Source organism: Canis lupus, chromosome 35 (genome assembly GCF_003254725.2).
Source record: "Canis lupus dingo isolate Sandy chromosome 35, ASM325472v2, whole genome shotgun sequence".
Taxonomy (NCBI): domain Eukaryota; kingdom Metazoa; phylum Chordata; class Mammalia; order Carnivora; family Canidae; genus Canis; species Canis lupus.
In genome coordinates this window covers 15,541,305-15,565,811 of record NC_064277.1, presented here as the reverse complement: position 1 = coordinate 15,565,811, position 24,507 = coordinate 15,541,305, and the positions used below count along the sequence as shown (strand labels likewise).

Genomic DNA, 24,507 nt, shown 5'->3' with positions numbered 1-24,507 from the left:
CACTATTTCTAATTTGACTGCTATGTTCTGTGACTCATCAGTGGCAGCATTATGCTTTAATGGATTAGCTGGTGCCTAAAAATAGCCAAAGCCCTCATGCAAGCAACACAGAAGTCTGTATAGTCCCTTAGCAGCCAAGGCAAACCAACTTGCCAGCATTTTACATGCGGGGCTTGGTGGGAATGAATCCTAACGTATCAAAAAATAGTGACCTCCCTGTGTGCAAAAGCCCAGCACTGGGCCTCTGGTCTAGTTGCTGATGATAATCTTCCTCCCAGTGCTCATGCCAGAAGGACTCCAAGGGAAAGAAATGGTATCAAACCACATTTCTGTTTGTGTCTCTGTGTACCTTTAGAAGGAAGGAAGGAAGGAAGGAAGGAAGGAAGGAAGGAAGGAAGGAAGGAAGGAAGGAAGGAAGGAAGGAAGAAAAGGGGAGGAATGGAGAGAGGGAGGAAGAAAGGAAGGAAGAAAGAAAAGAAGGAAGGAAGGAAGGTGGGGGAGGAAGGAAGGAAGAAGAAAGAAAGAAAGATGCTCTCCTTTAGCCTATGTGTGACATAAGCGCCCCTAACCAGGTGATCTTGCATATATGATGGAAGCAGACTCTCGCTGTTGCTTACAACTGTTTTTTAATTAATAGACTTTATTGTTTAGTTTTAAGTTTACCAAAAAATTGAGCAGGACATACAGGGATTCCCAAACACGTAGTTTACCCCTATGATTAAAATCTTGCTTCTGTGTAGTGCATTTGTTACAACTGATGAGTCAGTATTGATACACGGTTATTAACCGTAGCTTACGTTCACGCTGTACATTCTGTGGGTTTGACAAATGCCTAATGTCATGTATTGAGTGTTTCTGTATCATTCAGAGTAGTTTCACTGCCCTAAGAAAAAAAAAATCTATGTTTCACCTCTGCATCCCGCCCATCTCCAACCCCTCCCCGAAGCCCTGGCAACCCAGCCACTCATCTAGTCACATCGCTGTACTTCTGCCTTTTCCAGAATGTCATATAGTTGGAATCACGCAGTATGTAGCCTTTTCAGATTGGCTTCTTTCACTTGGCAATATGCATTTAAGTTTCCTCCGTGTCTCTCACTGGCTTTGATAGCTCATTTCTTTTTAGCGGGGACTATGTTGTTTTCCTAAGGCTCACCTTTTAAGACCCTGGGAGAGGAGTGCAAGTGGGATAGAATCTGTGTGCCTGAGAGCTGCTCTAGCCACCTGTTGAGTCTGATCCTAACAAGGCCTCCCCGAAGTAGAGGCTCTGGGAGCCAGCCTAAAGTGTACGAGGAGAACCCAATGTGTCATTCGGGATTTGTGTTTGGGAGTGTCTCTGAGCTAGGGTGTGGGGTTTACCGAACAACCCTGAAACGCTTCCACCAAAGACTGAGTCAGGTTGAGCATTAACATGATTAAATGTTTTAAATAGAACACTCACAGATATTCTTACACTCGGCTGAAGAGTTGTGACTGTTTTTATTAATGATTTTTCAACACTGAAGTAAATGGTTCTCTCACTTAGCCTCTCCTGGGTTTTCTGATTTTCTTGATGTTGAGAACCATAGTCAGGCACGCTGGCCTTCAGGGAGAGCAGATTGGCTCTTTTCTACTGATAAAACAGGATCAAGAATTGTACTTGCAGACAAAGTTGGCAATTCCCAACTTCACCATTTCACCAAAAGCAAGCCATGTTCACGGAAGCCCAGCTTCTGGACCATCTCGCTGATCCCTGTTGAGGGCATAACTTGTACGTTTGGGATAGTGTCAAGCAAAAATGTTTTGTAAAACAGATGCCCTTCACATTTGTGAAAACAGGGATTCTTGTGGAGGAAAGGGGAGACATATTTAAACAACAGACGTTTTGTTTTCTTTATATCTTGTTTTTGGTGATATGTACATATGTGTGTGTATAGACATAGCACCCATCTAAGATTGAAATATACACCCAAACAGCATAAATATGTGGATATGCATACAGTGTTTAGATACAGTAGTTGTTGACTAAGTAGTTAAAGGAATTTTATTAAACTCACACACAGGAGAGCTAAAAAAGATCTTAAAAGCCAGTCATTAGCCAGACCAGGAAGGTGACATTGAATAAATAATCATCAGCCCGGAAGCAAGGATGTGTTGCCTCTCTGTCTTGGTTCTTCCATCCAGAATAGAAATTGGAGGTGATCGTTTTAGAGGAGCTGATTGCAGGGAGAGGGTGCTGGAGAGAGGGCGGGGTGGGCAGATTTCTCATGGAAGCAGCGGTGAGCTAACGGGTGTGCCTGCCACAGCAGGAGGAGGGCAGGAAAGGGTGGAAGAGGATGGGAGGTAACCCACCCCTAAAAAGGAGAGGTGCTGGCTACAAGGCATCCAGACATGAAAGGCAGAGGGGCCTCAAGCTGACATAGGACAAAGGCTGTTCATGCTCACATTTCATCCTGCAGACTGCTCAAAGTGTTTGGAGAGGAATGTATTTATGGGTTGAAAAAAAAAGAAAATGGGCCGTGTCGAGCCACCAGAAGTTATATAACATCTTCGGTTTTATCTGGTACTGCCCTCCTGAAGATATTTTCATTGGGGTTTAACCAGAGACTATGTGAACCCTGGCATGAATGAATTAATGATTTAATGAATGAATTAATGATTATTAGCACATCTGAAAGAGCGCAACAGGGAACTCGGGAGTGGAAAGAAAGTACCTGAAGTGTGATTCAGTGAAATCACGATGAGTTGAGGCAGCTACAGCTCGGCCTGGAAAGCTGCCTGTTGCGGAGTGAGCCAGTCCCAGGGAAGGCTCCGCTCCCCTCCCTGGGGAGGACTGGGAGTCCAATTTAGCCCTGGCTGGTGGAAAGAAACAAGGACAGCCAGAGGCTTCCAGCGTCTAAACATTGACCTCTGTTGGCCAGTCATGCCGCTGCAGTGTTTTTACGTATGGAGAACAACCACGGACCTAGTCTTTCAGATTTTTACTGAGCACCTACTACACACCAGGAAGTATTCCACACTCATGTTAGAACAATGAGCAGAACAGCCAATATCTCTGCCCTCATGGAGCATATCGTCGTGGGGAAGTCTGGGAGAAGAGGTGAAGCAAACAAATACGTAATCAAATTTTATTTTATTTATTTATTTTTTTTTGTAATCAAATTTTAAAAACAATGCATCAAAAGATAATAAGTGCTATAGGAAAAAATAAAGCAGCCTAGAAAGGATAGGGATGCTAGGGACGGTGGGTCGTTACTTTCAGGAGGGTCATCAGCAAAGCTCTCTCTGCAAAGGGGAATGGGAGGCAACAGTACACAGGGCAGGACGGATCCCAGATGGAGGGAACAGCAGATGCACAGACCCAGAGGCTCGTGTCTTTTGCAGTTAAAGGTTCAATGAGGAAACCGGTGTCCGTACAGAGCAGTGAGTGGTGGCATGGGGGTATGCAGACCATATCAGGCTTGTTCATGGAGGCTTTTTCTCCCAGTGAGAAGGTGGCTTGGCCAGGGCAGTGGTGGTGGAGGCAGGAAGAAATGGTCTCATTCTAGATATATTTGGAAGAAGGAACCAACAGCATTTGCTTGTAATTTGGAGGTGTGCAGTGTGAGAAAGAGCCGGGTAAATGATGATTCCCAGCACCTTGACCTGAACCCCTAGAAGGATGGAGATGCCATTCATGGAGATGGAGAACAGAGCAGGTGCCAGTGGGCAAGGGCGTATCAGGAGGTATTTTGGACACATAAAGTTTGGGTTGCCAGTAGGCACCCACGTGGATGTCATCAGACAACATGGTTGTCATTATCCATCTACGCCCTTGTGAAGTTACTTGTTTTGTTTGCATGTTCTCTTCCCCCACTGAAGGCAAGAACTGGATCTTCATCCAGAGATACTTTGTTCTAGTCCCTGACACATAGCAGGTGCTCAGGATTATGTATGGAATGTTATTAAAACTGCTAGCCCTGGAGCGTGAATACTTGATCAATAATATCTTGAAGCTCTTGGCACCATAGGGAAGACCCACGTGGGTCTCGAATTCAGGCAATTCACAGACTCATCATCCTGGTTTAGAGTAGCGTCAGGTCACAGAACCCCACCTTCTTTGTTTCACATCCAAAACAGTACCCATTGGCGATGACAGCATGTTTTGAGCTAGATAATGCTCCTCACCAAGGGAATCCCAAGCAGATTCCCCCAACCATATATATCCTCACAGAAAAAAAAAATCCCTTAGTGTGATTTCTTCATTAACTGTTAATGATAGGTTAACCTTTAATAATGTTTATGTCCTTCTGACAAGCCTAATTATGAAATAAAAATAGATTTGTTATGAACACTTGAGTGTGCTTATTTGAGAAATGTGCAGCAAGGGTTTGACTTTCACCAACGAAAGAGACAAAAAAAAAAAGTATTTAACTTATTTTAGGTCACATCTATGCAGACCTAAAAATGCATTATCTAGCTAATTCAGTCTACATAATTAGGGAGGAGAAAATATTAGGATAAATATTAGTGAGGATAAGTAATTAGCGAGGACAAAAATAACATTCAGCCTCAGCTATCTGGTCCACTGCTTACAACGATCAGATTATCCAAATAGTCTTTTGCTCCTAATTTGCGTAGACCAAGCTGAGGATGTGTGGTGTGGCATCTTTTTCCAAGATAGCAGAGGTTCCCTGGGAGGAGACAAAGCCAGAATTGAGGAAGAAGGGACCAAAAGCAAGCCTTTGAAGTAGTAGAGATCTTCCCCAACCTGTCCAGGTTAAAAATAAATTCTATTATCATCAGCTCTTTATAGGCCAAAGCTCAAATATTCTTCTTTCCTCTTCCTCGTCACTTTCCTTTAATGCATTTTTTAGGTAGGCTGTTCAAGCTATAGTCCACGTTACAACATTTAATTCTAAGACTTGTCTTGGGAGTTTTGAGATGAAAGAGTAACAAAGGGCTTTCAGAATTCCCCCAAATGTTGTAATGTATATAATGGGAAGCATATGCATCTGTATCATAGCTTTTGGAGCAATCGGGATCGGTAATGTTACCTATTACACCAAGGCTTCAAAGACCTTTCTTCTTTCAGATGAGTCTACAGGTACTAGGCAACATGTGGACGTTCAGTTAGATTTGTCTACAAGTAGGCAGGAAATGTTATATTCAGAACATGACATGCTGCTGGCTTCTCTGAAGAGTTTGTGTACTATGGCTCCTACACCAAGACCCTACCCATTAAGCAGGTGTCAGGCTGTCTGTCAGCAAGGAGACAGACTCTACTCAAGTACAGGGGAGCATCTAGGAAAATGCAGAGCCAAAAAAGAGGGCAGTGTGTTTAGAAATAAGGTTAGTAGTATTTTGAACATCACGTTACCTCTGACCAGTGTTAGGTAGATGAGCAAATTCTTATGAGGTATTTACACTTGAGAACTTTGTCTCAGTGATTTTCAATTGCAGCTACACCATCCCCACTTGAAGTAGGATTTATTCCTTCTGCTCGGTGTATGATGTTAATGGCTCTAAGAGGTTTGGAGCAGGATTTATGAAACCAGCTCCAGGTTGGTCCAGTTGGAACTCGGTGGGCATCCCCATCCAATACTGTACCTTGTAGGTAGGTTTCTACATACGTATATGCAAATACATATGTATAAGCAAATACATACGATATAGTTCTGTAATTAAATATCAGCCTCATCACCCACTTATGTAGGAGAGATTAGAATTGTATGCATAGATATATAAGGCAGACACTATTCCACAACTTTCTGAACCATGAAATAAAGCCATGAGCCCATGCTATTTACTTCAAATAACATTTATCACTGTTGGGGGTAGTGGGAATGTTAAATTCATCTCTTTTAGTGGTATTGGAATATTTTTGTTCACAGGGGCAGAAATAGGAGCATAGGAAAAGAAAATGAGTCTGGGAGAGCCAAAGACTGGGATTAAATTACTGTTCCATCAGCTTATAGCTATGATGTTAGGCAAATGATCTAATCTCTCTGAGACTATATAGTTCCTTATTAGTAAAATTGGTACAATAGTACTTTTTTCACTAGTCCGATGTGAGCATAAACAAGATAAATTTTTGTGAAGCTCGTACCTGAATGTTTGACAGGTAACAGACACTCAAAAATTGTTAGCTCTCTTTACATTATTAAAATAGTCCAATGGCTGAGTCGGTTAGGCGTCTGCCTTCGGCTCAGGTCATGTTGTCAAGGTCCCGGGATCCAGCCCTGCCTTGGGCTCTCTGCTCAGTGAGGAGCCTGCTTCTCCCTCTCCCTACCTCCTCTGTTCTCTCTTGCTCTCTCAAATAAATAAATAAAATCTTTAAAAAAAAATAGCCCAGAACAATTTTCCCCGCAGGTAATATGCACATTTATATGGACTCATGCTCACCCATACTATGGTAATAAACTTGCATATTCACTCCAGTTGTCTCCTCTAAAACTACTTCTGGCTTTTATGGAACAAATAAAGTATATCATTCAAGAAGTGTGTGTACAACTAGATCAATCATAGTTATCAAAAAAGATAAAGTCGGTAAAATAGAAAACCACAGTCCATATAAAATCCCACAGTCCTTTTAAATCACATGGACATTTGCCACTTTTAGGTTTGGAAGGGGATATTTTAATTATGTACATGTTTGTGTATATGTACCTGTGTATAAAATTCAACAAAACATTTTTCATATTATTATATATAGTCATTATTTTGATTTACCCACATCTATCACTTTCATTATTATTTGTTCCTCCCTGCATCTACAAACTTCCATCTGGAATGATTTTTTTTCTCTACATAAAGAATACTCTGTAGTCTTTTCTTTAGTGCAGATCCCCTGGTGGTGAAGTCTCTTAATTACTGTTTGTCTGAAAAATGTCTTTATTTTGCCTTCATTCCTGGAGGCTCCTTTTGCTCAATATAGAATTCTTGGTTGGCAATTCTTTTTCTTTAGTGTTTTAAAGATATTCCACTGCCTTCTTAGACAAAACACTTCCATTTTTTAAACCAGTAAATTTTTACTTAAGGAATTTCACCTGGGATTCCTTTGACTGCCAATCACCTTAGCTCCTCCAACGTCAGAATCACAATCTCCAAAATAGCCCCACTAAAAAGAACCTTTGCTCAGTCCACAGTTGTCGCTGCCCGTGAGTCTATAGTTCTTTTGGTTAGGCTTCTCTCATCTCCACTTGAATATGGACAGACTTCAGAACTTCCCCACGTATAATCTTTGCAATTGCTTTGGTTTTGTTTAGCTCACAGACAAAGACTTAGACAAAGAGGAACTCATTGTTTAGTGTGAGTTTTGATACAGGTGAGAAGGAACATGATACCTAGAATAGTTCCATTCTTTGCATTGAGACGTTAACTATGAATTTAATCGTTGCCTGTTTTGAGGTAATGTATATTTTGTGCTGGAGACTTTGAGGATTTTCTTTTCCTATCGTTGGTGTACAATAGTTAAACTGTGCCCTGCTGAGGTGAGAATTTCTTTTTATTTTTTCCTGCCTGGGGTTAGGCCTTCTTGAATCTGCAGATGATTGTCTCATACCAATTTTGGGAAATTCTGAGCTATTATCTCCTCAAAAACGTTCCTCCTGCCCTGTGATCTCCCTCTTCTCCTGGTAGGATTAAACTTATGAGTCTGTTAGATTCTCTCTCTGTGTCTTCTGTGTCCCACCTCTCCTCTGTGTTAGCTATATTTTTATCTCTGGGACTCATTCTATATAGTTTCTTCCAAAGCACTAATTAAGGAATCCAGTTCCTGGGCTGCCTGGGTTGCTCAGTGGTTTAGCGCTGCCTTCAGCCCATGGTGTGATCCTGGAGACCCAGGATCGATTCCCACTTCAGGCTCCCTGCGTGGAGCCTGCTTCTCCCTCTGCCTGTGTGTCTGCCTCTGTGTGTGTGTGTGTGTGTGTGTATGTGTGTCTCTCATGAATAAATAAATAAAATCTTAAAAAAGAAAAAAGGAATCCAGTTCCCAAGTTCTCTCATCAGCCTCATTTATTCGGTTGGAAAACCCATTGCATTCTCCTGATTTTAGTGAATGTATGTTTCTTTATTCTAGAATTTTCATGGATTTTTTGAAAATATATTCTAGTTCTCTACCAAAATCCTCAAGCTTGTCTTTAATCTCCTTAAATATTGTAAACATTTACAGACATTTTAAAGTCTGTTTCTGATGACTCTACCTCAGAAGTCCCTGTGGGTCTGTTTCTGTTATCTATTGTTTCCACTGTTTGTTTGTTTTCATGTCCTCTGGTCTGTTCATGGACCTCATTCCTCTTTTTTGAGTGTGTTTTATTTGAAAAACTGTGGAAATAAAGACCTTAACCCAATTTTAGGGCCTTAGATGATTAAAGTCTGAGCTTCAGACCCTGAGAGGACCTGTGTACTTCTGGTTCATCTTACTCCTAGAGTATAGCCCTTAGCACTTTGGGGTCACAGCCCAAAAGAATAGAGCTCACCAGAAAGCATCCTCCCTTAATACACCTAAAGGGTGCCCTGAATTTCATTCCCTACTCTCCTCCTCTCCCCACCTCGCAACCTTCCCCCACGCCCTCTTGAGATTACCAGAGGTCTACTTGGTTTTGAAACTGCTCAAGGTCGCAATGTGCAAATGCTTTCAGGGAAAAATAATCCCAAACACCAGGTTTAAATCTCTCAGCTATCACCCTTCCCTGAGCCTTACGTGGTTGGTTTTTCATTATCTTCTTTTCTGTCTAATGCAATCAGAAATAAGTTTTTACATTTCACCCTTAGTTTTTGTTTGGTTGGGTTTTGTTCAGAGTATTTAGTTGTCCTCAGTAAGAAGATTGTTCCAGATTACCTAGTCTACTACCTCTATAAAAGCTATTGAAAGTTGACTCTTTCAAATTACTTCATTGTTCTTTTTCTTTTTTATATAGCATAAAGTTGAAGAAAATAAATTTCTATGAAAATTAAACTGTTAGAACCTCAAGTGCATTTCAACCTAATTCAATGGCAATGGTAGGGCTTTCACTGGACACTATCTCCTTGCCTATGCTCACCTATCTCCGCTTCCAAGAGTGGGTTCCCATTGCAACCGCACCTGTACTCCACCCCCATTATGTTTGAAAACTCAGCACAGTGTATCCTCATCCAAGAAAACTCCCTTAATCACCTCTTCTTCAAACTGGTCTGTGCCTTTCCTCTGCCCTCCAACAACCTGATACTGGTATTAAAGTATTATAACCCCACTCACCGTGTTGATTGGCAATTATGTTCATGTGTCTCTTTTGGCCACCGATTGTGAGCTACTTTGGGACTAGGACTAGGGCTGGCTTTTTCCGTTTATTTCCTTAGCACAATACACAGGTTGCACATGATGATAGAGAAGAGAGCAACCTATTGAGAGGATATTGAGCTTCCCCACTTTTGGTATTTATCTTCAAACAAATGCACGGGCTGATTTGAGTACCTGGTGCTTGACCTTGGATGGGCCAACTACTTGAGCTCTCTGTGTCCTAAATTTTATCATCTCCCCAACATTGTCCACCCCTCAAACCTCTCCAAATGCTGCCCAGCCCTCAGCTCGGGTAAACAGGGAAGCCCTCTCTGTTTACTGTGTCTGCTCCTTTCGATTCTTGAGTACACACTCATTTACCCAATAAATATTTATTAAGCTTCCACCATATGCCAGGTGCCCTTTTAGGGGCCAGGGATATAGCGATAAACAGGTAAGGGCTGCCTTCCGGAGCTTGTATACAGTCTCACTCTGATCCCTAATTATACAAGAATAGCATTTGTCCAGCGAGCTGATAAAAGTGCAAGACTTTTATCTTGTGCTCTCGCTTGAGTCCCCTGCAGAGCCTAGCTTAGTACTAAACACCAAGTACCTGTTCTGGCGTCCTTGGGGACCGATCCATTTGTTTTTAATTTTATTTATTTATTCATGAGAGACACAGACAGAGAGGCACAGATATAGACAGAGGGAGAAGCAAGCTCCCTGCTGGGAGCCCGCTGTAGGACTTGATCCCAGGACCCCAGGGATCACGACCTGAGCCAGAGAGGCTGATGCTCAACCCCTGAGCCACCCAGGTGGCCCTGGATCCATTTGTCTTAAAGGAGGCCGGCTAGAGAGCCCATAGTTAGTGAAATGATATTCTGAACACTAAGTGGACTTTTACTGGCTTCCCCCCAACACCCATATACAGGTTAAGTACTGGTGCAACCAAAAATTAAGAGCCTCCTTTGTGTGTGTTGGTGGATGAGGTTTGTGGAAGGAAGTCTTTTTTTTTTTTTCCTCCTCATTTGGCTTATGCCCAGGCGGCAGGCAGTGTAAGACATAAAACAAGAATAAAGCATCCTCCTCATCCTCCTTCCTCTCTGTCTCTGTTTCCACAGGTCAGCGTGGAGGTTTTGGTAGAGTACCCTTTTTTTGTGTTTGGACAGGGCTGGTCATCTTGCTGTCCAGAGAGAACCAGCCAGCTCTTCGACCTGCCGTGCTCCAAGCTCTCCGTTGGGGACGTCTGCATCTCGCTGACCCTCAAGAACCTGAGGAACGGCTCTGTTAAGAAGGGCCCGCCCGTGGATCCCGCCAGCGTCCTGCTGAAGCACTCAAAGAGCGACGGCCTGGCAGGCAGCAGACACAGGTACGCCGAGCAGGAGAACGGCATCAACCAGGGAAGTGCCCAGATGCTGGCCGAGAATGGCGAACTCAAGTTTCCAGAAAAAATAGGATTGCCTGCAGCGCCCTTGCTCACCAAAATAGAACCCAGCAAGCCCGCAGCAACGAGGAAGAGGAGGTGGTCGGCCCCGGAGACCCGCAAACTGGAGAAGTCGGAAGACGAGCCACCTTTGACTCTTCCTAAGCCTTCTCTAATTCCTCAGGAGGTTAAGATTTGCATTGAAGGCCGGTCTAACGTAGGCAAGTAGAGGCAGCGCGGGGAAAGGAAACTCGGCTCCCCCTTCTCATTTGTATCCAGATTACTGTACTGTAGGCTAAATAACACAGTATTTACATGTTACCCTCCTTAGGTTTCTGTTATAACCTTGTCATTAGAGTTACAGCCGGTGTCGCGCAGGAGACTGGTGCACGCGCTTTCCCACGAGGGCCTGGCCCGGCCGTGAGCGCGGCAGGTGCAGGTGGAGGGGGCCGGGCGCGCAGCCCAGGAAGCCCCCGCCGCTCGCCCAGAGGATGCTCGGAGGGCGGGGGAGCTGCAGGGGGGCGGGGGGGGGGGCTCGCGTGGGCTCCCGCGTGGGCGCGTGCACGCGGGGAGGGGGGCACAGGTGCACGGCCGCCGAGGCTCTCCGTCCTTCCCTCGGCCTCCCCCTGCCCCCCTGCCTCTTGCCCTCCGCCCGGGACTGGAGGCCCCAGGGGGAGCATCCTCGTGAGGTCCTCCTCCCGTGCAAAGCCGACATCAGGAACCCCGCTCGCCGCAGGGCATGCTAGAGAGGCATCAGACAGCCCGTGGAAAGCTCCCCGTGTAAAAGAACCTTCTTTTTTTTTTTCCTTCCTCCAACATATTTTACAATAAAAGCAACTTTTAATCCTATAGATATATATTTCCCCCTATGGGGCCTGACTGCACTGATATTTTTTTAGAGCAACTGCCACACGTGGGATTTCGTTTCTGCTTTACTTAGTGCAGTGATGTCTCCAGGGTGTCAGGGTGGGCAAGGGGGGAGGGGGGTGGGCGGCGGCGGCAGGAGTAGCAGAGAGTGGACACCCACTCGGGATTCCGTGCAGTGTTAGGAAAACCAATCAGGGGATCACGTTGACTTCGCTCCCAAGAGGTAGACGCAAACTGCCCTTCTGAGAGCCGCCGAAGCTCTTCGCATTGGGTTTGCAAATTTTGTCTTTTAACTCTAGTACTGTTTATAGTTCATGACTATGGACAACTCGGGTGCCACTTTTTTCAGATTCCAGTGTGACGTGAGGAATTAGATTTTGAAGATAAGCATATATATTACTATCTCTAAGCACTTAAAATGCTGTTCACACTTTATTACCAAGCATCTTGGTCTATCATTCAACAAGTACTGTATCTCCCTTTAAACTCTTTGGGAAGAAAAAAACAAAACAAAACAAAAACAAAAACAAAAAAAAAAAAACTAAGTTGCTTTCTTTTTTTTTTTTTTTCAACACTGTAACTACATTTCAGCTCTGCAGAGTTTCTCACGAGCAAGATATTGGAAGTTTCAATGTGGTTTAAAGGGATGAATGTGAATTATGAACTAGTATGTGACAATGAATGACCACCAAGTACAGCCTCCCAGAAGGCACTTTTCACTTTGATGTTTGAGAAAGAATTAAAGGCACATGCAGAGCTGGCCGAGAAACTGAGAGAAAAGGGATGGAAAAAAGAATACTCATTTTTGTCCAGTGTTTTTCTTTTTAAGATGAACTTTTAAAGAACCTTGCAATTTGCACATCTTGAGTTGATAATTTGTGTGATATTCCTGCAGTTTTTATCCAATAACATTGTGGGAAAGGTTTGGGGGACTGAACGAGCATAAATAAATGTAGCAAAATTACTTTCTAACCTGCCTAAACTCTAGGCCATTTTATAAGGTTATGTTCCTTGCAGAATTCATTTTGGTCTTTCTACCACATCTGTCACAAAAAAAGAAAAACAAAAAAAAAAAAACAAAAAAAACAAAAAAAAACAAACAAAAAAAACGTCTTAGCAGGACAACTCTGAGAATTTTCTTCAGACTCATTGAGAAAGTTTTCCATAAAGACATTTATATATGTGAGCAAGTTTTTTTTTTAAAAAAACAATTACTTTATTATTGTTGATATTAATGTTATTTTCAGAATGACTTTTTTTTTTCATCTGAAATCGAGATTTTAATGTTTGGTACAAACCCAGAAAGGGTATTTCACAGTTTAAGCTTTTCATCCCCAGAGACCTGAAATATTGTTTGTGGGTTTTGAGTGTGTGTTTTAAAAAATAATAATAAAGTTTTATAAATAGGGAGAAATTTTTAAATATTCTTACTTGGAATGGCTGCAACTTATCTGAACAAATAATCGGATTTTTCTTTTACCACTGAAAGTAGTACTTGCATTTCATAAATTTGAAAAAAAATTCTAATGTCAACCCACATTTTGGCTATCGAGTATTCCGTTATATTTATCTCTCACCAGAACTAATGATATTTATAAACCGTTTTCTGGGGTGTACCAAAAACATTTGAATAGGTTTAGAATAGCTAGAACTGGTCCTTGACTTTCTGTGGATTTCATTACCCTCTCAGCATGCTAGCAGAGAGCTAGGTGAGCCCATTCTTGCGGTCATACTGCTTACTTAGTGCTGTTTTGGGTTTTTTTTTTGTTTTTTTTTAAACGTTTCTGCTCAGAGAACTTGCTTAATCTTCCATATATTCTGCTCAGGGCACTTGCAATTATTAGGTTTTGTTTTTCTTTTTGTTTTGTAACCTTTGATGGTAAGAGGAATACGGGGCTGCCATATAGACTTTGTCCTCATTAGTACCACTATTTACGGAAACTCACGTGGACGCAGAAACACACACACACACCACCTTTCGGCTTAACTTCCAGTATTGAACTAACTGGATCCTCAACCCCAACACTAAAGTGGGAAAACATACATGGTTTGGAGCAATAGGAACACCACCATAATTTTTTGTGCTTCTATTTCAGGTATAGGAATTATAAAATAATTGGTTCTTTCTAAACAGTGTCCCATTTCATTCTCTTGCTTGTTTAGCGTGTGCAATACTTCCCGTGCCAATAGGTCCAACCAATGTGCTCTAATAGTTAAAGCTCATTCCCCCGTTGGGCCCATCTTCCCTGTTCTGGCCAGAGAAGGGCTGGACGGGAGGAACCAGGAAGGGGAGATCCTCCCACACCATGCTCCCCACCCCGGGGCTGAGTGCTGGGGCGGGGGGTGGGGGGTGCATCTCGGGAGCCCCATGTGTCTGTCACCATGTTGCAGAAAGAGCCAGTGAAGGAGAGCTAGGGGACCAGCTGCAGTCCCCCTGTCACCACGAGGAATAGTGAATGTGGAGAGGTAGTAGGTGGATTCTTTTCTAAGGTGGACCCTGGAGCAAGGAGAGCCAAGGTTGACCCATTCATTCTCCAGGGTGTTTTCCAGAGTGGCCGGGCTCCTCCTCGGGTCTGTGTCTGAGCTGTGCCTCTGAGCACAGGCAGGAAGTGTGGCCCGCTGTGTGAGTGCACACCCTGAGCACGCGGCCAGTGGCCACAGAGGGGCCACCTGAGAACAGTGGTCACCACTCCTTTGTGGCAGCTTTCTCTTCAAATAGGAAGAACATCCAAAGGACAGGGAAACCTCGTCTTGTTGGCAGACATTGGCGAGCCCAGGGCTCCCAGAGCAGCCTTTGCCACCGCTCCCATGTAGCAAACAACAACGACAGGCGTAGACATTCTTCGGTGCCGTGCAGCTTACGAGGATCAGCCATGTGCCTCTGTACTGTGTCCACTTTGCAATATTTACTGACAACCATCTTTAGTTCTTCTTTCTTTCCCATTTTCCATTCCTAAACTACTAACAGCAGGCCTTTTGCGTTTACAATGGAACACAATCACCAGGAAATCAGTCAGGGCGAAAAGAAAAAAATAAAAAAGAAACCAACAAACAAGAACCTCTCTTTATAGGGATTTCTAAATACATAAAATGACTGTTCCTTAGAATGTTTAACTTAAGAATTACTTCAAGTTTTTTTGGGCCACATCGGGGAGGGGGGTGGGACATATGGAGATGGATGCCACTTACCTCAAACCTTGTAAAGTGGAAATCCAAATTGCATTTTCGTTTGGACTTTCAGGATAATCTTCTATGTCAGTCAATTTTTTTTGTTCTCCCCGACTCACCCAGTTTGGTATGGGAGGATCTGATTTTTTTTCCGCGGCCGTTGATCCCATTGCTAACTCTGAATTGTGACCCTCCGTGTTTTCTGTTAGGTGCGTGTGTCGGGTTTTTCCCCCCACCAGGAAGGGGCAGCATCCCTCTTCTCCCCTACAAGGAACTCTGCGAAACCTTTCTCACCTCTTACTCAGGGACGGGGCTGGCGTGTGTGTGGTACACTGATGTGTCCAGAAGCAGCACTTTGCCTGCTCTGGAGTAGGGTTGTACAACTTTGAAGAATGTTTGGATTTCCTGCATCTTGTGGATTACTCCTTAGATACTGCATACATTGCAATATAATGCTGCATGTTCGAGATGAACAGTAGCTCCTAGTAATCATAAAATTCACTCTTTGCACATAGTTTGATCTTTACTGAAATGTGTTGCCAAAATTTATTTTTGTTGTTGTAGCTTTGGAATTTTTTTCGTTTGTTTTTTAAGGAAACAATTGAGAATACCCTTTAACATCTGTGACTACTAAGGAAACCTATTTCTTTCATAGAGAAAAAAAGAAAAAAAAATCTCAAAATGCTTTTGAAGACACTAATGCCATGCTATTTCAGATGTGGGAGAAGCAGCAGAGCTCTTGGGACGGGAGGCCAGGCTTTGTGAGCTGTGATGGTTGTCATGGCTACTGTTTCCTGAACCGCAAGCAGCTCAACAAACTGGTCTGTTCTCTCCCAGAAGGCTTTGCACTTCTGTTTCCTCGTCACCCACGATGATTCCAGGTGAAAGACGGGCCGGCAGTGTCCGCGGCCCAATCCAGCGCCTTCGGTGGGGGTATAAAAGGAAAGGAAGTTATGCTTTTTTATTTTTTAAAGTGGAGTGGAAGCCTTTGCTTCCACCTTTGTGTTTTTAACCCAGAATTTCTGAAATAGAGAATTTAGGAACACATCAAGTAATAAATATACAGAAAATATACTTTTTTATAAAGCACATAAGTGCGTATGCTATTGTGTTGGGTTGGTTTCCTCTTTTTTCCACGGACAGTGTTGTGTTTCTGTTGATAGGGAAACTCCAAAGAATTTGCACACCTCCACTCCGGAGCTGAGATTTCTTTTACATAGATGACCTCGCTTCAAATATGTTACCTTACGGGATAGGATCTTTTCTTGTAGCACTATACCTTGTGGGAACTTTCTTTCTTTCTCTCTCTCTCTCTCTCTCTTTTTTTTTTAACGTACACCTAATTTGAGAAGCTGAAGAAGAAAAAATTTTGAAGCACTCACTTTGAGGAGTACAGGTAATGTTCTCAAAAATTGCACAAAAGAAAAATGAATGTCGAGATGATTCATTCAGTGTTCGAAAGACATGGATCTGTTGAAACAATGAGTTTAATACCTTGTTTGTAAAAAAAAAAAGCATAAAGTTTGAAAGTTACATGTTTTGGGTTTTTTTTTTTTGTATATAGAAATTTGTCATGTCTAAAATAATCAGATTTGTGTGGTTATGGCCTGGAAGAATTACTACGTAAAAGGCTCTTAAACTATACCTACGCTTCCTTTATGTTTTTGTTATATAGAGCCCTCTTCTGAGGGAGGGCAACTCTGTATTCTGAAATTTGAGAATACTGTTCATTCCTGTGCTGAAAATACTTCTCTGAGCTCCCTTCTTGGTTTAAACTCTCAAGCCCTTGCAATTCCTTTTTTCTTCAGAGATCACGTTTGACATCGTCAGCACTTCCTGTTCCAATAAACCCAAAGAATATAATCCTGAACAAGAAGTGTTTGTAACAAGGGATCCTAGCTACCAGTAAAGCAGAACTCATTATGAGGACAAAAAAAAAAGTCAGCCTTCTTTCCCCCCACACCTCATTTCAATGGGGGGATAAAACATGAATTTCAATTTCAATGCCTCGTTTTGCTTTAGTTTTTTTTTTTCTTTAATCTTGAGGCCAAAAGAAATGTGGAACAACTTCTCAGAAGAGTCCTATTTTGTCCCCAAATCCCAAAATCAAGGCAGCCGGCGGAAACTGGACAGCCGTGGGGGTGTAGAACAAACCCACGTACAATTCTTAAATTCAGAATCTCAGCCCCTCCCTTGGCGTTAAATGCAATGCTTCTGGTAGCTGACATTCACCTGTACGATGGCAGGAGGGGACAGTAGCTTCAGCTTTTCATGTCCTTCATGACTTGCAAACAAATGGTTCAGCTGTATTAAAATTAAGTGCATTTGGCCAATAGGTAGTATCTATACGGTAACAGTCTCTAAGACTTTCCATAACTTTTCTTATCTGAAAGGACTCAAGTCTTCCACTGCAGATAATTGGAGACTTCACCCAAGTTTTCTTCCCTTTTAGTTTGTCCGTTTGCTGTCTGGATGGCCAACGAGCCTGTCTCCTTTTCCATGGCCAGTCTGAAGGCCTGTGTTGGAAGCGCTGTTTACAGTAATCCTTGCCGGGATCACATACTGTCCTCCGGAATATCAAGTCTGAGCTGATGGACACTGGCTTACAGCTGGGTCTTTACAGAGCAGTTACCAAGAAGTTGGGTGCGTAGGTTTCCTCTGGTTCTTAACCCGAACCACCAAATCTTTAAGGTAGTATTCTGGTCCAGGAGTGGGGTAAATTGCTTAGTCAGTGGAACTTGACACCTGTGCTTTCGGTTCTGTGAATACTGCCCTTTTGGCCTTTTGGGGTGGTTTCTTCCTCCTTGGTCTTCACCTGTAAACCCACTTAGGGTCCAGGGAAGGGAGGTTTCCGTAGAGCCCTGCCAGTATTCGTGGGTGGCCTTGGGTGAAGACGGCCTAGCTTCTGGCCGGGGCCATCTCTGAGACGCGTACCCTTGTATGTTTTACGATCAGATCATTACCCACCAAACTTCCAATTGTATGCCTCCCACCGGCCAAGGGAAAAGAGACACCAGAAGTTTGAGGGCACTAGCAGACCGACATGGCCAGTACCGAGGAGAACTAGCGAAGGAATGTTTTGCACCTTATTGAAAAGAAAATTTTAAGTGCATACATAGTTAAGAGCTTTTATTGTGACAGGAGAACTTTTTTCCATATGCGTGCATACTCTCTGTAATTCCAGTGTAAAATATTGTACTTGCACTAGCTTTTTTAAAACAAATATTAAAAAAAATGGAAGAATTCATATTCTATTTTCTAATCGTGGTGTGTCTATTTGTAGGATACACTCGAGTCTGTTTATTGAATTTTATGGTCCCTTTCTTTGATGGTGCTTGCAGGTTTTCTAGGTAGAAATTATTTCATTATTATAATAAAACAATGTTTGATTCAAAATTTGAACAAAATTGTTTTAAATAAATTGTCTGTATACCAGTACAAGTTTATTGTTTCAGTATACTCGTACTAATAAAATAACAGTGCCAATTGCAAATGTGTGTCCTTGCCTGTGTCAGGTCCTTGGAGAAAAGATGAGACCGAAGAAAAGATGGTAATTCCGTACCCAGCCCCTCTGTGAGCACTGGCTTGGTTTGTGGTGGGGAGTGACACAAGGCAATGCTTTTCCTAGAATGCTTTTTTGAGGACGGTGGCAGGGGTGGGGGTGGGGGACCGGGGAGCAAGATGTCGTGGTCATGCCTGCGACGAGGCCTGAGATAAAAGGCACATTTCAACAGCCCATGTTTTGACTTATTCAGTTCACGTTTTATTTCTCCTATCTGAACAATGCTGTTGACAAGAGAGATTTGTTTCTAAACAGCATTTGGCAGCTTCATGGGACTCATGTAGCATCATTGACACATTCTGGAACAGTGTTGCTGAACGCTGGTTAGTGGTCTGATGTGGAAAGTTCCTTCGCATTTCCTTCAGTTCATGCCTGATAAAAACTCCACAAGCAATAAATAAATAAAATCTTAAAAAAAAAAAAAAGTGGGTGGGGTGTACGCCTGGGTGGCTTAGCGGTTGAGCATCTGCCTTCGGCTTGGGGCATGATCCTGCAGTCCCCGGATCGAGTCCCGCATTGGGCTTCCTGCATGGAGCCTGCTTCTCCCTCTGCCTGTGCCTCTTCTCTGCCTCTCTCATGAATGAATAAATAAATCTTTTTAAAAACAAAAACCAAAAAACTCCACAAGCCAGGGGGCTCCCGGCATGCATGCGAACAGCAGAGCCCCCTCGTCTCAAAGAGCACTGCACCGCAGGGGTGCACTGTGCCCACTCTTAGCAGGTGTCCCAGAAAGCAGTTCCCCCAGGAGCCATGCAGGGGAGCCCCTATGCCCCCATCGGCACATGTGGCTATAAAGTCCTTCAAGCTTTAAGATTCTGCAGAGGTGCAAGAGAATTCTCAGTGCTAAATTCAGAATTGTCATTGAACCGGGGTGGGGGGGGCGGTGTAGATAACTCCTTCCCTTGGCTGCCTTCCTGCTTAGACGCCGGGGGTACTGCACCCGGACTTTCCTCTTGGGGCTCAGAGTTGCAGTCCCGACACGCTGTGCATGTCAGTGCCAAGAGAATGTGCATGACACCATCGGGGACCAGGAGAACCTTGTGGCCACGCGAGGGTCCTCCTCCTCCAGAGCAGTCCGGCCGAGGAGCCCCATGCTGTGGGCGAGTCTGAGTCACCGCCTTCCCTGCTGATTTAGTATCAGATGCTAACCGTTCTCAGAGGTCTGGGCCCCAATGGCTCTAGACTTCCCTCAACTGTTCAAATTAGGGGGGAGGGGGGAAGCTGTGTTCCACACTCTGCAAGAGGCAGGCCTTGAAACCAGTAGAAGCACGGCAGGAGCAGCCCAAGGTGAAGGGCATCACCTCCCACCCCCTACCCCCACTTCTCCTGCACGGGAAGGCGTGAGGGTGCAGCAGGCCCTCAAGCCTCCCGCGTGAGCCCAGGTCTGAGGACCCTCTGGTACAGGCTCCCGGGCCCACGAGCTGTTCGAGACAGAGACGAACTTATAAGGCAAAGCATAATGGAGCCTTCAGGGTGCTTTTTTGCAAAATCTCTGCTTCAAAGTGGTTCACTTCCCTAAGAACTTAGGTGAGCAAAGGGCCTGCTCGTGGAAACGAAGAGCGGACAGTGTGCAAAATCGTTACACAAGATGGATAAAGTGGGCACAGGGCTGCAAAGCACACAGCCTCTAGTGGGCCGATGGGTGTCCCCCCCGCCCCCCCCCCAGAGCCCTCTGGGTGTATAGCACAGGACCCAGAGGTGAGAGAGGGGGACACTGGTGAGCTAAAGCACGGGTGTGCCCGCAAAGGTCCCTTACTACCCCTGGTCCCTTTTGAATGCATTTAAGACCTTTCCTTTTCTTTTCAAGCTCCCTTATTTTGCAACAAGGAATCTCTTAAAACAAGGACTTGAGTAGAAAACATCTTCCCCGGGAGGGCTGTGGGACTCCCACCTCAGACAAGCCAACAGGAAAGGTGGGGTGCCTCCACAAAACCCCACGTCTTGCTCTACGTTAAACACCCTCCAGACCTTCAGCTCCAAAGCGTGGCCAGTGCATGTTTCTGCAAGTACAGGAATTATTCTTAATGGATCGAGGGAGAAAAGTATTACAACGGATTTCAAATTGCTGGGCCTTTAGATGTATTCTTAAGAAACTCACAAGGGACCTGTAATTTCCTGGAGCTTTTATGGTTTGGATGGATTCTCCGGATGGTGGCCATCACCATGGACCTCAGGCAATTCATTTGTCCTTATACAGTAGCACCGCATGACCCTTCTCTACTCCAGGGTAATCGTTGGCTTTCTCAAGGAAAATTTTACTCCTGGGTCTGCTTCTCTAAGCCTCGTGCAGAAGAAAATAAAGTAAAACATCCTGGTCTGCATTTACTTTCCAGTCGTGTTGCTCAAGCATCGCTTCAGAAGTGGCCAGTCCTCATCAATGCATCCAAGTTCACTGTGGAAACGAGGGCTGCGGTGGGCAGATGCAGGCTTCCTCCCCAGCCAGGGGTCCTTTCTCCAAGAAAACGCCCCCCTGTTCCCAGTCCGTGAACTGACCATTTTATACAGCACCACCTGCCTCCAAAGTAGTAATGGCCTGGACAAGGGAATAGTTCTCGTATTTTTAAACCAAAGGCTTTTAGAAAGCCGCTGGTCAAGGTTTTTACTGTCTTTCAGTAAGGATGCCACTCGCCAATTTTTTGATGGACAACCTCTCAATAAAAGGTTATCCTATTGAATAGGTTCAGTCCTACTGAACTTCAAAATCACGTGTCATCTCTTTAAGAGGGAAGCCAGCCCGACAGGTTGGGACCAAGGAGGAAAGAGCTGAAGCACAACAAAAGTCGATGAAAAATCAGGACAGGGACAGCGTCCCCAGAGCAACCTGGACCTCACAGTGACAGATGTCTACTCCCCAAAGGCATGTGTAACTCAGGTCCTGGAAACGGGTCGCCACACCTTGTGAGTATCTGCAGTGAGGCCCCTCCAAGTTCATGTGTCTAGTCAGGCGCTTTTGTTCTTCGCTAGCAACCAAAAGCGGAGGAGGGGACGCCAGTTACTCTGGCCAGCCCGACCCTCCCCTGCCCTCTCCTCCTCCAACACCCCAGCCCTGAATGCTAAGAGCCCAGCGTGGGAAAAAGGTAGAAAACCCCCAGCTCCCCTGACAACTTGTTTCCTGCAAATGCAAACTCCAGCACTCCACCAAGTCTTAAGATAATTGCATTATATTAAAGTGAAACCATTTTTCTTTAAAAAAAAAAAAAAAGAGAGAGAAAGAAAGAGGTGAGTTAGTTTTAACAATGAGGTTATGAGTTCCAGGCAGCTGGGCTCTGACCACGGACTGGGTCAGGGCCCTCTTCTGGGCCCCCCGAAGGCACGAGGGGAGCCCCAGAGCCTCCAGGGTGCGGGTAGGGGAGCAGGAGGCAGTCGTCCACCACTCAGAACAGCCAGAAACTCTGATGTAACAGGAGGGAGGTGGGAAAGCAGGTGTGAGTGGAAGCTTCCACGAGCTGGACGTCACCTCATCCTCAAGGTTAGCTGAACACCGTGTTGTGCTGTTGGGTCACCCGGATGAACGTTGCCCTCCTGCTGAGCTCTTTGAGTTTGGCGGCCCCCACATAAGTGCAGGTAGACCTCAGTCCCCCAAGAATATCCAGAATAGTGTTTTCTACATCCCCCTTGTAAGGCACTTCCACAGTCTTGCCCTCAGACGCTCTGGAAGAAAAAAAAAGTAAGTTTTTCTTTTAATCTGGTTTGGTTTTTGTTTGTTGTTTTTTTTTCCCCCTTAAGAACTCAGCCAGAATTATTCCCAGCTTTATTTTTTTTTAATATTTATTTATTTATTCATGATAGACACACACAGAGAGAGAGGCAGAGACATGGCAGAGGGAGAAGCAGGCTCCATACCGGGACCCTGACGAGGGACTCGATCCTGGGACTCCAGGATCACACCCTGGGCCAAAGGCAGGCACCAAACCACCCAGGCGGAGGCGGGTGGAGCCACCCAGGGATCCCCTTATTCCCAGCTTTAGCACTTTAGCCAGCCCCAAGGCGCGCAGGTAGCTAAATGCCACCATCCAACCCCACTTCCACATTGCTACAAATGCCAAGCTGATCACACCAGCGTCTCCGATGCATGCATTCCTCCCACCCTGAATGCACAGCCTCACTGCTGGCTCCCTGGAGCGCCAGTCCCTGGGGGCAGGTCCTCCCCAGCAGCGCTGCAGAAGTGGGCCTGCACCTGCTTGCACAGCACCGTGCCTCCACTCTGCCCCTAAGAGAAACCAACTCCACCTTTCTACGCTACCTCAATCCCTACACCAGCGCCCAGTTGATCCAGAGCCCAACATGCCCAAGAGGAGCAACAGCCCTCACAGAACACCTCTTGAACAACCCTCACCACTGCCTCTTCTTGTCGCACTCACTCCCAGATCAGCAACAGAAGCCCGGGGCTCCGCCCTCCCACCTGCCAGCTCTCCAGTTAGACATGGCATGTCCCCTAAAGACGCTGATCCAGGGGAGGAGGAAGGGATCAATACAGATGGTCACCCACTTAACGACTGCTGGACTTCACCACGGTGGTGAGAAAGCGATACCCACTCAGAAGCGATACACACTTCAGATTTTGGACTTGGATCCTTTCCCAGGCTAGCAATGTGCAAACAGCACTCCCTGGGAGCAACATCGGCTCCGGGATTGGGATGGGGGGACACCTATACACTGACAACCACTCTGCACCTGGACAACTGGTCTGTTTTTCAGTAAAGGATTCAATAAATTACAGGAGACATGCAACACTTTATTATCAAATAGGCCTTGTGTTTGATGACTTTGCCCAACTGTAGGCTACCGTGAGTGTTTGGAGCACATTTAAGGTAGGCCAGGCTGAGCTACGATGTCCAGTGGGTTAGATGTATTAAATGCATTTCAATTTATCATATTTTCACCCTAAGTTAAGTTTATCGGGATGCAGCCCTGCAGTTCAGTAGAGGAAGGAAGATCTGTAAAATGGACAATTCAAGCCCCACTAAGTAAGATTGCCTGGACATACAGTCCAGACTTGCCTTTGGTGGGGTGTTCCAAGAAGGAAATCTCCAATCTGTGCAAAACTCTAGCTCTCATCTAAGGCCTGGGTAATCCAGAAAATCTAACAATTAACCAAATTCTGGGAGTTTCTCTAGCTGGTCTCTTCAACTAGAAAAAAATAGCATCTCTCCATCAGAAACTCACTGCCTAGGGACGACTCGGTGACTCAGCAGGTGAGCATCTGTCTGCCTTTGGCTCAGGGCGTGATCCCAGGTCCAGGGACGGAGTTCTGCATTGGGCTCCCCACAGGGAGCCTGTTCTCCCTCTGCCTTGTGTCTCTGCCTCTCTCTGTGTCTCTCATGAATATATACATAAAATCTTAGGGATCCCTGGATGGCTTAGGGGTTTAGAGCCTGCCTTGGCCCAGGGTGTGGTCCTGGAGTCCTGGGATCGAGTCCCACATCAGGCTCCCTGCATGGAGCCTGCTTCTCCCTCTGCCTGTGTCTTTGCCTCTCTCTGCATGTCTCTCATGAATAAATAAATAAAATCTTAAAAAAAAAAAGAAAGAAAGAAAGAAAGCTCACTGCCTAGAATTTCAAAACAGTATTAACTCTTGTGCACTGGAATCCACACCTGCAAGACTATCCTTAAGTGCAATGAAATCTACCTCCCTAAACCACTGGCTAGATCAAGAGCTGGCCTCGTGGCTGGTGTAGAGTACCGAGCTCCTGAAGCCCATCCTTGGCCACACCCAGGACAGTTCACGTCACCGCACTCCGTGACCTAGAGACCAACACCTCTGCACATGTGCCCGCAATGACCACCACATCACTTTTTAAAGAGCTTCCCGTGGCCCGTCAGGGGCTTACTAGAAATCATCTAGATTCTCATCATTGCCTCTTTGCTGATGGGTGACAGCCCCTTTTGCAAGCCTATTGCTGAGGCTCATCTCATCTCGTCTGTAAAAGGAAGGTACTTTGATCCATCTCCCAGGGACAGCGTGAGAAATAAATGGTTAATGGCTGGGAAGGAACCAGCAAAGCATAAATAGCTTTGCCTTAATTAAATACAACGTCAGGGACGCCTGGGCGGCTCAGAGGTTGAGCAACTGCCTTTGGCTCACGTTGTGATCCCAGGGTTCTGGGATCGAGTTCCCCATCAGGCTTCCCGCAGGGAGCCTGCTTCTCCCTCAGCCTATGTCTCTGCCTCTCTCTGCATCTCTCATGGGTAAGCGAATGAAGTCTTTAAAAAAAAGAAAAAATAAGTAAATAAATAAATACAACATCAAAGGAGGACCATTCTTGTGAGGAT

General features: G+C 44.9%; 2 protein-coding genes across 15 annotated transcripts in view; one reads left to right on the top strand and one right to left on the bottom strand.

Annotated features, from left to right (window-relative positions):
- ATXN1 (ataxin 1) overlaps positions 1-18,165 on the top strand; it is a 413,020-nt gene extending 394,855 nt beyond the window's left edge. For 13 of the 14 annotated variants that reach the window (XM_025443971.3, XM_025443979.3, XM_035710474.2 and 10 more), the window contains one exon: positions 10,336-18,165. In XM_025443971.3, the coding sequence (XP_025299756.3) occupies positions 10,336-10,866 (531 nt within the window). In that variant the 3' untranslated portion in view covers positions 10,867-18,165. The remainder of the gene's footprint in view (positions 1-10,335) is intronic. The other variant, XM_035710478.2, reaches the window with a different exon arrangement.
- Positions 18,166-21,377: 3,212 nt separating this feature from the next.
- Positions 21,378-24,507, bottom strand: part of GMPR (guanosine monophosphate reductase) — a 47,059-nt gene continuing 43,929 nt past the window's right edge. The window contains exon 9 of the mRNA XM_025444016.3: positions 21,378-21,885. Coding sequence (XP_025299801.1) covers positions 21,705-21,885 — 181 coding nt within the window. The 3' untranslated portion in view covers positions 21,378-21,704. The remainder of the gene's footprint in view (positions 21,886-24,507) is intronic.